At 37.8% G+C, this 12,052-nt stretch overlaps 1 protein-coding gene across 12 annotated transcripts in view; it reads left to right on the forward strand.

Annotated features, from left to right (window-relative positions):
- The window catches only part of CHD2 (chromodomain helicase DNA binding protein 2), a 91,397-nt gene that overhangs the window by 25,952 nt on the left and 53,393 nt on the right, over positions 1-12,052 (forward strand). For 8 of the 12 annotated variants that reach the window (XM_069798489.1, XM_069798490.1, XM_069798487.1 and 5 more), the window contains 2 exons: positions 5,555-8,760; positions 9,096-9,229. In XM_069798489.1, coding sequence (XP_069654590.1) covers positions 9,168-9,229 — 62 coding nt within the window. In that variant the 5' untranslated portion in view covers positions 5,555-8,760; positions 9,096-9,167. Of the gene's footprint in view, position 1; positions 3,177-3,207; positions 8,765-9,095; positions 9,230-12,052 lie in introns of those variants that run through there. The other 4 variants (XM_069798493.1, XM_069798499.1, XM_069798495.1 and 1 more) reach the window with 3 other exon arrangements.

The following is a 12,052-nucleotide window of genomic DNA, read 5'->3' on the forward strand; positions in this document are numbered from 1 at the left end:
AACTTTTACTTTTTAGCTTTAAAAGAAACCCTACAAACACACATGGCTGTAATGTTTAACTTGCTCAAGTTTTTGGCTGAATACATCCTAAAGTTCCTTAAAGTGTGTCTGTGCGTGCATGTGTGTTTCTAGAAGGTTCAGTTAGAAGGACCACAGGATCATTCTTGCTGGGTTCTTAGGAAATGAAGCTATACTTGGATAGTACTCTCAACCTGTCTCGCTGGAGAACAGCTTTCATATCTAATTGTAGTTCATTGGTCTTCTGCTTCTGTGATTTGACTCCAGATTTTGTTGAGAACTGTTAAATCAGTTTGCTTGTTCAGAAGGTTTTGGTACACAAATACCTGTCTCTACAGAGAAGTACTACACACAATTTGGATAACAAATGGTGTGGAAAGTATCATAGCAGGAAGAATTTGTCTTATGAGCATCTCATGTTGTCCTTTTTTGCTTCTGTGAGGATCAGTGAGAGTCTGAGCAGATAGTAACTGTCTTCTGTTCTATGATTGTTCTGTTTCTGTTCTTCATTCATAAAGCTTCAGCGTTGCAGAAAATGGTATGTAATGCTGATACAGTTTCCTGTATTAAACTTCTAGCTGATAGATTTCATTTTAGGAATCATTCCTCATATAGTCAAAATGCAAAATTGGCAGACTTGAGTAGAAAAATACATTCAGTTCTATACTGGATAGATATGGGGATAGGATTTTCTTCAGTTTCCTTAACTAAAAGGAATTTGGTCTTGATGACGTTTTGCTGTCTCTGGCACATTCTGTGACTCTCTTGGGAGTTGTCTCTGGAAAGACCGAAGTCCTTTTGTCTTCCTGTCTGCTTAAAATTCAGACTTCTTGATTCTACATTTTTAATTGGGGCATCCATTGCATTTTGTGTACATGAATTAACTTTTTTTTAGCGGGAAGCTCTGTTCCCTGTACAACTATGCTTCGGAATATATGCTTTTCTTTAAAAGAGACAGTTTCTTGGAGACAGTTCTTTCAGTTTGACGTGCTACCTGATTGACTAATGCCTTCTTTAGACTGCAGACAGCTTGAGAAAATGTTGTTCCAAGATGCAAATATTCTCTTGTTTCAGTGGATAGATGATAGTGATTTTTAACTGTCCAATGGCTCTGTATGTTAGCAGAGACCTTCAGCAACCATGCTTACCTTGTACAAACTGCATCTATGCTGCCTCAGGTGCTAGAAAAGCAGCTACTCCCTGTTCGTACTCTAAAGTCCCATGCTTTCTTCTAGTCCACTCACATGATGTGGAGGCTAGTGTAGAGCTGTTTTGAAAGTAAAAAGGAGTATGTGGGGGTAAGGTGCAAACCTTGCTAGGCCATGTTGATGTGGCCTTGTGCTGCTTTTAGGTATATTTCATTTTGAACCAATTTTATCACTGAGTTTTCAGTCCTGAAGCAAAAGAGTAGAATTCATGAACTTTGAGGAATTAAGTTCTTACTGTGTGTACATGTGCTCCGTTTCGACAATCTTTGATTAGTGTTTCATCTCTTCTGCTGTGTTCTGTAAGTTTTATTACTTTGTTCTTTCAGAAGTCATAAGCCATTTTTCACACTGCAGGTATGTGTAGAACAGCCTATTTCTTGCTATGTTAGAAGTAAATGTTACTCCTTCCAGCTGTTTCTCAAACCTCTTCCTATGTTGTCCACTGTTGCCCCCCCCCCCCCAACCTGCTATAATCTCTAAACATGTGACTCATGTTCCATTTTTATATTAATCTTCATCTGTTTCCTACATCTATCTTTGGGCATTTTTTCTGTCTTCTCTCATTGGATTGTAAATTAGTTGTTGTCAGATCTGGTTTCTTGAGCAGGAATTTGGCTCTTCAGTTACATACTGAGTAATTCTTCCATCCTTTTCTGTTTTATAATCCTTCCTTAAAGGAAGGGGTGAATGTGAAACTGTTATTGACTTAAAGAAACAGTTGTCTTCAAAAGAAGTTGCTTCAGAATGCATTTATAAAAACATCTAAATGTATGGATCTTTAAAGATCTAGTATTACCCTCTCTGGTTAACATAAACAATGTTTAGTTGCAGCACTGATTTTTTTTTTTTTTTAAACTTTGTTTTTTTACTTGAAGGGAGGAAATACTTGAAAACAGCAGGAGCTTTATTGAAGTTGGTATACTTTGCTTAATGCAATAAAATTTATTATTTAAAAATAATACCCACAAAAGAGTGCATCTATAAAGTCACATCTTACCTGAAATTAATCTCTAAATCTGAGAAACCTGGCAAACAGCCTTTCTCAGCTAAGAATACCTGATCCTACATGAGTTGTGCTTTTACTGCTGTGCTTACTGAACATCAGATCAAACTTAGGACTGCCCGGAGTACTTGAGTTTCTTTTAAAGATTGGGCGTAATGTCATTATGGACTTCAGATGTCAATAAAGGGCACTCCTGCTTTTTCCTCTAGTGTACAAGTTACCAGAGATGTGTTTTTGAGAAAAAAATCTTGCTTTAATGAGCTTTGAAGTGTAGAACTTCAGGTTTGGTTTGCTCAGAACCTCATTCTGTCCATTCAGCTCCCTCTGTTGGAGTGAATTCCCTTTACTAGCAGTATGTCACCTTGGTTTTTAAATTCAAGCCTCAGAATGTGAGAGGTCTCACCCTGGAAAACTTTGTAAATGTATTGGTGTCTTATGCACTTGTGCTGATGCCTTTACATGTTGTGATTGACCTTCAATCTTGCACTTTCAGAAATGCAAGGTTCCAATAGACATGAAATGGCTGAAGCCATGTTTTTGGCCATAAGGGATGTCTTTTATTGCTGTTGTCTCTAAATAGGTAGAGCAACAAATAATTACAGAAAACTGAAGAGAAAAACTTTGTAAACTCAGATGTTTCAAAACTGTTGCATTAAACCTTTGGGCATGGTTGTGAATGGTTTCTGTCCATTGACACAGAATTTCAATATGTTACCAGTGATGTGATGGAAACTGAAAGTATTACATGACTACCCAAGTGCCTTATTTACCATGACCAAAATACTGTGTTTGGAAACAAATACAGTAAATAGTAGATAATATAAGCTTGACAAATGGGATGATGCCTAATTGATGTTACAGAAGGAATGAAATACTCATGTCATCTAGCAAAAAAATTGGGCTCTTCAGTGGCTACCTTAAGTGTAGGATCATTGCAGTATGTCTTAGTGGAGGAGTATATTTTTGCAACATTATCAGAACTTCTTAGTAAAATGTGCCTTAATTCATAAGTAAACAAATGCTCTGAAATATTTTAAAGCAAATGTAGATTTTGCATGAAAAAGTGAATGGATTGCTATTAATATTTTGGCCATTAGTATAGCATCTTTTTTATGTATGAATAACTCTTAGAACAGGGGCTGTTGTAGCATGTTCTTAATTATAATATATCATCAGTTCTGTTTACTGCTAATTATTTTACAAGGTCAAGAGAAGAGTTTAAAATTAATGTGGTGGGGTTACTTGCAAAGTTTTTGGTGCAGCCAAATGTAGGTGAACCTACTAGGGAAATTTGCCCTTAAATTGCATTTGGCATATCTCATTAGTGTCTAATGCAGAAGGCTAACCCAACTGAAAACAGCCTTTTAAGGTTGACTAATATGTAACTAAATTATATTTTGAGAGGCGGGGAAAGCTGATGCCAGTAATTAAATTTCCTTATGTTAAGCTTCTTACAATAACTATAAAAACTATTTTATCGGTCTTATTTATGGGATTTCCACTGTGCTCATGTTAGTACTTCTGAATATTTGATTGTGACAGTAATGGACAACTTTGTGGTGGTTTATTTTTCATGTTTTGGTACCTCAGTCAAGGCATTAACATTAAAAATTATTCAAAGTTTTAATTTATCTTCAAATGCCTAAATGGGTTTGAAATTAGGCTAGTATACCAATAAGAACTAAAAAAAAACCCCCAAACCAAAACAACCCCCAAAACCTGTTTATTCAGTTCAGTGGGGGGTGGAGGAGGGAAGAAAACATTTCAAAATATTTAATTGCTGTATGAACTGAGGATGAGTTGAATGCTTGAACCAAAGAATTTCTGCAAACTTGAATGTTCAATTTCTGGTTCTGAAAATGTGAAGATCCTGTGGTTGAATGCTATTAGAACTGCGCATGTTGTACAATGCAAAGTGAATTACCAGATCCTGTATTCCACTTCTGTGTGCTGTACTTCTTTTCCATTGTATTTAAAACAAGGAAGTCTATAGAGGAATATAAAACAGGACATAAGGGCAGTTGTGAAAGTCAGACTGAGGCTTGTAACACTAGTTCCATTGCTGTTTGCTTTGCTGTAACTGGTTATTTTGAAATGAGAATGGGGAAACTAGAATGATGAGGCAGAGACCACTAGATGGCTCCACTGATTTTTGCTGTACTGTGGGTAATTTCTGTATCACTTGCTGTGAGAATCTGCCCAGGATTATCAGGGGAACAACATAGTGATGGAGTTGGCTTTCAGGCTAAAATGAGGTTAAAGCTATACACATTCAAAAAAATAAATTGACGTTTGAGTGCAGATACTCAAAATCATGAAGACATTTTAAAGCCTTTTTTGTATGTCAGTCTCTTCTACAGTTAACATTGGTCTTAAAATGATGTTCTTAACACTTAGTAACTTCCTGTACTTGATTTTTGCATGTTAGGAGGAGGAGGGGTTTTTTTTGCTTTTTAAGTACATGAGCTTATTTTTCCTGGAAGAAAATGTAAAGGGGACATTTGGTTTGTATTTATCCATGTGGAAGTTGTTTGATCAATTTGGTTTGTCACTCACCTGTGGGCTTGGTTGCTGTTACATGAAGAGTGAAGCTTGAATATGGATCAGGAGTAGCATGGTAGCCTTGCTAAAGGCAACTGGTGTAACTTGTTACCGTTTTCATCTGAGTTCTGACATGTCCTTTGCCACCAGTAACTAAACCAGTCATTCCATTTGTTTTATAAGTGTGTGTTTGCTGTTGCATTGTATGTCTTTCATGAGCTGGAAAACTGGGTTAAGATGGTGGAATGTCTTGTCTCCAGTCACCATCTGTATATATATATAAGAAACCAGTTTTCATGCCTATTACATTGGTTTTGATGGATCTATGCCTTTGAAGAAAGGAGCATTGGCAGTAGTTAAAAAATTTGGCTTATTACAATAAACTTGGTTTTCCACTAAGAAGTGTCAGCTTTAGTAGATGGATCAGTCCAATAAAGATGGTTGCCAGAGCAAATATCTCAGATTTCCCACTATTGATTTCTCTAGTGTTTTAACACTATAGAGAAATTTAAAATGGAATTTATGGAGCCTGAAAGGGTTCTTGAACTTCTAATAGTTCTTCCTCTACTTCTTTATAGTTTTGGTTAAAGTTTGTATTTTTGACTCTTGAACTGATGATTTGACATTGTTTGTCCATGACAAAAGTAGATGTTCTGGAATGTGTAATATGGAATGAAGTGTCAGTTATATGTTTAAACTATCTTCAAGGTATGGTAGTTGAATGTCTTAGTTTAAAGATATGATCTGTATTCCAACAGCATTTTTCTTTTAATTTTCCATAAAGAATCCAATCAGATGAAGAGTGTCAAAAGGAGTCTACGAATGAGACACCAAGATGGGAGTTCCACTGTTGATTGAGAGGTTGAGGAAATGGACTAATGCATGAGTGCTGTGATATGTCTGTCCAAGAAAAGGATGTTAAAACATGGACTCTCGTGTTGTTAAACCAGAGAAGATCTGGGTTGTGATCATCCTATCAAATGGACTTTGCACTTGAATTAATCAGGGGACTGTATCAGTGACTATCCAATGATGGATCTGTTTGAGGACTGGGTGGCAAAATTTTACTCTCAGTTGTGTATGCATAACAGGCAAATTCATTTGGCAAGAGATCTGTTGCTATCCCTTTGGAGAAATGTAATTTTTTTTAAGTGACTTAATAAAAGGTTTTGGTTTCTTTCACACTTTGTGTTTGTCCTTTCTGGCTGAATTTTTTTTTTAATTATTATTGTGTTGATATTGAAGTGGGTTACGTTTTTGGTTGCTATTAAAGTGAGAAAACTTTAGCTGCTAAGCACTAAAGGCAAGGTAAAATTTTGTGCTGTACTTGATTTAAAATGTGTTTTTCATTTGCAAATTATGTTCACTTTGCCATGACTTCCAATGAATTTTTATTCGCTGGTTTGTTCATTCAGGTGCTTAATGTTAGGGTTTTTTCAGTAGTTGGCTTATTGTCAGGGTACTTCTGCTGAACTTTCTGAGGTTATTTTAAGATGGTATTGATAACAACTGAAGGCTGGGCAAATAAGACAATAAATGAGTACTTGAATGTTTTGTGTAACTTTTTTAGGTATGCTTCTTTGGTTGTACATGGGTACAGAAACTTTTCAACAGATTTCCTGGACAACAGACTTCCTAAGTAGTCTATCTGATCTTAAAATTGTTCTTGTATGAGTGTGCAATCTGCTTCACTGCTATTGAATGTAGGCTTAGCTGCATGACACTGTACCATGTATCTGATGAGAAAAAATTGAGTTATTTTTGGTACTGCTACAGACGACATGTTAACTTTTACAAATTTTAAAATGGTTCTAATGTTCAAAAATCAAATTTCCTTTCAAGTTTCTTGTGGATCAGATAGTTAAACTGTAGCTGCCTTCCTATGTATGTTTCACCTGAAATTCGTAGTTGTCTTTGTTTTATGCTGCAGGGCCAAGTTGACAAACCTGGTGCTGAGATGACCTAGGTGTTTTCTTTTAAAAACAAACAACACACAAACAAAACCAAACAAATCCCCATTGTGTGTGTTTAACCATTTGGCTTGTTCAGACTTCTTTGTAAATATCTATTTTTACCATGATGAATTGTTTGTACCTGTTTAATCCAGCCATTTTGGTGATACATGCTTGCTCAAGTTTGGTTTTGCCATGTGTTATATGGCGGAGTTGGATACTGGGACCAACCTAAAGGGATCCCCATTCAGATGAGTGGATTTCCTTAGTGTTACCCCAGATTGCTTGGAATGGTCTTGCATGGTGTTTTTCAGTTCTTGTAGTTTAGGTGCAAGGGGTCTTCTGTAAATAATTGGTAAAGTGAAATTCTTTAAAATGGACTGTGGCAACAGAGCATTCCTTCTCAAACCCCTTGATGTGGAAAGATGGTAGGTTGTTGGAGGACGTGAATGGCAAGTGTGTGGAGGAGTTGATGGGGACTATCTTGGTTCTACTGGTGGAAGCCAGTTTTTTTAGGCTGTTGGGATGCTGTGCCATGGATGTCTCCAGAGAAGCCCAAACTAGCTCATTTACCCCCTTCTCCTCCAGCATTCCCCCAGTGTCTGATTTCACTGTCTTGTCGTGCTGCTTACGAATATGCAAGATGTCCTTGCACTTTAAGGAGTCTGTTGCTTGTGGAAAGACAACTGGTACTGAGAATACAAGTGGTTAGGGGATGCTTGGATCGCCTCCATTTCCTGTGTGATACATCCTCTCAGTACTAGGATGTTGTATTTGAGATGTTGTTTGATTTCCAGTTCTGCAGCTCAGCTATTATACGGCTTTAAAATTCATTTGTTGTGTTAAAATCTGTTAATGAACATTAATGGGTTAAGAAAGTGAATTAGAAATAACCCTTTTAATGGTGTCAGACTTACTTTACAGTAGTGCCTTCACAAAACAGATGAAAATTGTGTAGCTGTTGGGTTTTTGTTGTTGGGGAGAACCACTAGGGAGGCGCTGTCGAGCTGGAGGGGTTTGTCAGCCATGCGGGGCTTGCTTAGGAGAGTGTGATGCCCATGTCCCAAGCTTTAAGTGCAAGTGTTGGGTGATGAATGGTGGAGCTATTGTCTGGGGGTACTGCCACTGAATTGAAAAAAAGCTACCCCTTGGGTGGGGTGAGCCCCAAGGTGGGTTGTTGCTGGCTGCATGGCTGTTAGCTCCACTTCCATTCTTTCAAAATGGCTTGTAACAGCACCACTTCCTGTCCAGGGAGGAAGTAATTTTAGCCCAGGCACTGAAATATTTAGCAAATCTTTAAAACAAAAGGCACAAATTCCATTTCTTTCTGGTTTCAAAAGGGTGCCTGAGCCACATGGGGTTAAGGTGCCCCTTCAGCTGGGGTAGTTGGAAGAAGCCAGGGCTGTGGGGGTAGCAGGCACCCTTTAGGTGGAGGCTATCTCTTTTTTTGGTAGAAATGAAGGGGTGGGTCTATGGTACATCACCTGAGTTGTGGGGTAAATGTAGAGAGTGTCAATCAAAGGCAGAGCTCAGAGCTGGGAAGGAGCTCTAGATGGCGGCTGTGCCTTAGAGAGAGCGCGCTCAGCTCCGTGCCTTCCCCAACACTTTACGCAACTTTCCCTAACTTTCGGGCAGCCTCAGGGGGCCCCCACAGCCCCTTGCCTCTCCTAGGCACTAATCGGGGGCCGAGCGGACCTTTTTCGGGCAGAAAAGCAGCTTTTGAGGGCTCCCTTTTCGTGCCTTGCTGGAAAGAAGAAGCCGTGGAGAGAGCCCAGGTCGTTGTTTTTCCAGCTTAGAAGCCATGGCGTACCTCCATTTTTGTGCGCTCTCCTAATGAGCTTTTTCCCCCGGACATTTTTGTACTAATTATCGCTTCTTTTGCTTTATCAGCGGCATATTTTTGGGATTAGAATATATATTTTTTTTCATTCTCTGAAATTCGTATTTTATCATTATAACTTTAAATATTTTGGATCTAATGTTTTTCCACTACCCGAAACTAATATCGACTTGGTCCTGGCGGCGGTGCATGGATCAGGTAGGTGAGCAATTAATAATAATAATTTTTAGATTTCTGCCGTTTTGAGTACTTTGATTTTCGACCGATTTGAGCTGTATTGGGATGACGCAATAAGATACAGAGATTATTTGCATCCAGTGTTACTTTGGGAAAGTTTGCAGGATGCTTCTCTACTGTGTTTATTCTCGGATTTTTCTTCTAAAAACGATTATTTGTTTTAAATCTCCGTTTTGCCGTGTTGATCAGTGTTGTGTATTGTTATAACAATATCATTGCAGCGTCAGGACTTTGTTCCTGATAATGAAAGCCAGTGAAACGAACTGGGACCTTACCTTTCTTTCAACTTTTGACAGTAAATACCTGGGCACAGGACTTCAAAGCAAACAGACACCCCTGACCCCCTCTTAATATTTAAGAATAAAAAGATGATGAGAAATAAGGACAAAAGCCAAGGAGAGGAGGGTTCAGTCCACAGCAATGCATCGAGGTATGATCTATCAACTTACTTTTTTTTTTTTTTGCAAAACCTGTGAATACCCTGTTTACTTTGACAGCTTTGGGTTACTGTCAGTGCTTAATACAAAACATTTTACGGATTTTGCTTCCTTTTTAAGGAATGACCTTGAGATTGTTAGCATGCCACACCCTAATTTTTTTTGGTAGCAATTTCTGAAAGTTGTGTTGTGACTTAAGGGCCCATGTCATAGTCAAAAGGTACTGTACCTTTATTCAGGGGAGCCCTTTCATCTGTATTATGTTTTTCCAGCTTTTGAATTTCAGTTTTTAGGTTTTTTGTGCTGTGAAAAATGACCTTGTCGGTTAGGCATTGCTGCATTGCACCATTTTACATACAAGGCAAATTTTTCTTTGAAGAATCTTAGAAGTCTAAACTTTAACTGAGGGCCATACAGAAGCCTGGTGTAGTAGTAAATTATAGTAAATAGACACAAGAAAAAGTTACATGAATGAAAAAAAGCTCATTTTAAAATATAAACTGGAAAATGCCTGTTTGTCTGATACTCCTTACTTCAAATTTTATTTGAGCTTGTAGAACTTTGATACTGTTTAGGTATTTTAGAATATTTTTATACAATTTAACCAGACTTTCTCCTGCTGGTGATAGCATTTCGTATCATAAAATACATGCTGGGACTGTTAACAAGAGGCTCCAAATGCTTTGCTTGTTTGTTTAATGTATTTTTTGCTCAGAGTGTTTTTATTTACTTTTGTTGAGTAATGAGATTCTTTACAGATTTTTATAAACTTAACCTTGGTGTGGGAAAAGTATGAAATACTGGAAATGTTTGTTTGCTAGGAATGCAGAAGTATAATTACTGAATTGCTCATTTTGTATTTAAAGGGTCGGCTTTTTCAAAAATTGGAAATTAAACTATATGCATTTTTGTTTTCTGGTTTGTAAATACACTTGAGTTTTGCATTTTGTTAATTTTAATTGAATCGTGGCCTGTTTATTTTTCTCTGGTGTTGTCTTCAATAATTTTTAACCAACACTAATAAAAAATAATTCTGAACTGTCTGTTGTATCACATGTGCTCTATGTGATGTTTGCAGGTGTTTGAATAGTATTCTTGATGTCCAGTATTTAACCTTCCTTAAACACACAAACTTGAAATACTGTGGGAATATATATATTATCAAATTACTGTAACTGTCTAGCATAAACTTGGATGGTATTTTGGATGTATTAAAATTGCAGTCAAATTTTAAAACCTAAAATGGATATGGGTAAGTTTGTTTAATTTGAAATGATTATTAACTAAATCAGCCTCAGGGACTGTTGAACCATTACATACAGCACCCATACAGACCTTTTATAATAATGCAGTTTAAAAACACACCAGACTTTGAAACCGTGCTATCTTTATATTACTGTAAATACTGCACACAAAATATTGCTTAAAAAGTCAGTTTTTAAAAAAATTACTAATGATTCAGCTTATTTAAGCCTTTATGCTTTTTTTTTTAAAGTGCAGATTATCAGCAAGAGCAATAATGGGTATAACTTGTTCAGGAAATCTAAACTAAGGTATTTTATCGGTGTTAGAACTATTACGCTAAATAGGAGATTAAACTGCAGACATCTAGCAGTAGTTCCACAGAATGAAGACCTTTGGGTTTTTTGTCCTTAGGGGGTATTATATTTGCATAGTGTCTCATGTGTGCTTTTGGTGTTTTCCTTGAAAGGTTATTTATCATAATTGATCAATTTACATGTAACACCTGTTGTGTGAGGTTACCCTTCTCCCCCTTCACAATTTTTTCTCAAAATAAACCTGCTGTGGGTAACATCCACTCACTTGAAATGTGGGAACAATTGAGCACAGGGTATTTGTAAGTGAGCCCTGTTGAGCTTATTTTTGAGCTGTGAGTCAGCTGAATGTCGTAAAATGGGCTTTACTTCCTGAGGTTGACTTGAAGTTGTAGGGGAAATGATTTCTAGGAAGTAAAGCCACCACTTTGCTTTACTGTAGTCCAGAAATGCACTGATGTCTCTACTTCATGTGCTGCTGGCCAGCTTTCTCCCCAGTTGTGAGACCAGCTCAGCATTTGTGGAAATAGGGGAAGTCTTGTTACACAAACCCTGGTGGGAGGCCTGGGTGATGGAGACGGGTGGGAAAGGTGGATATGGCTGGTGCCGTTCACCTGGGCTGGAGAAGCAAAAATGCAGGATGAGAGGAAGGTGTCAAAGCAGAAGAAAATGTAATTCCTATACACCACCTTAGTGTCCTAACTGGGGAATGTGTTTGGAATTGATTCCTACCTTTCCTGTCCTAAGAAAGCGCAAAGGTATATATGCTGAATAAACAAAAACACCTGAGAATTGTCCCAAACCAGATGATTATTCTTGGGGAGGAAAATGGCGTTAACACTTTATGGTTTGTAAAGCTGCAGGGTGTACTTGGTGCCTTTCTAGATGAACAGCAACACCTGTCCTTTGTATATTGACAGTAAATCTTTCCAAACTTGAAGCTGATTGATTTCATGCAACTTTCTCTACCTTGGATAAAAGTTGGTACGCTGCAGTTACTAATAACCACTACCTGTGTACCTGGGACTTGCATTAAATAATTGAGCGAAATCCTGGTGTGTTTTCTAGCATCTTCTGTGCTGCATTTCTGAAAGGCAGGTGGTGTGAGAGGGTACATCCATGGTGCAACCCTCATGTGAACTTCAGAGGTGAGAGGCAGGCTGGGGTCCCCCCGAAGCTCGGGACTGAGTTTTGTAGGGGATAGCAAGTAACATGCGGTGGATACGTTGTTCTTCTAGTTTCTCCTGGCCCGTGTCTGTT

The sequence above is a fragment of the Haliaeetus albicilla genome, chromosome 12, assembly GCF_947461875.1.
Source record: "Haliaeetus albicilla chromosome 12, bHalAlb1.1, whole genome shotgun sequence".
Classification (NCBI taxonomy): Eukaryota; Metazoa; Chordata; class Aves; order Accipitriformes; family Accipitridae; genus Haliaeetus; species Haliaeetus albicilla.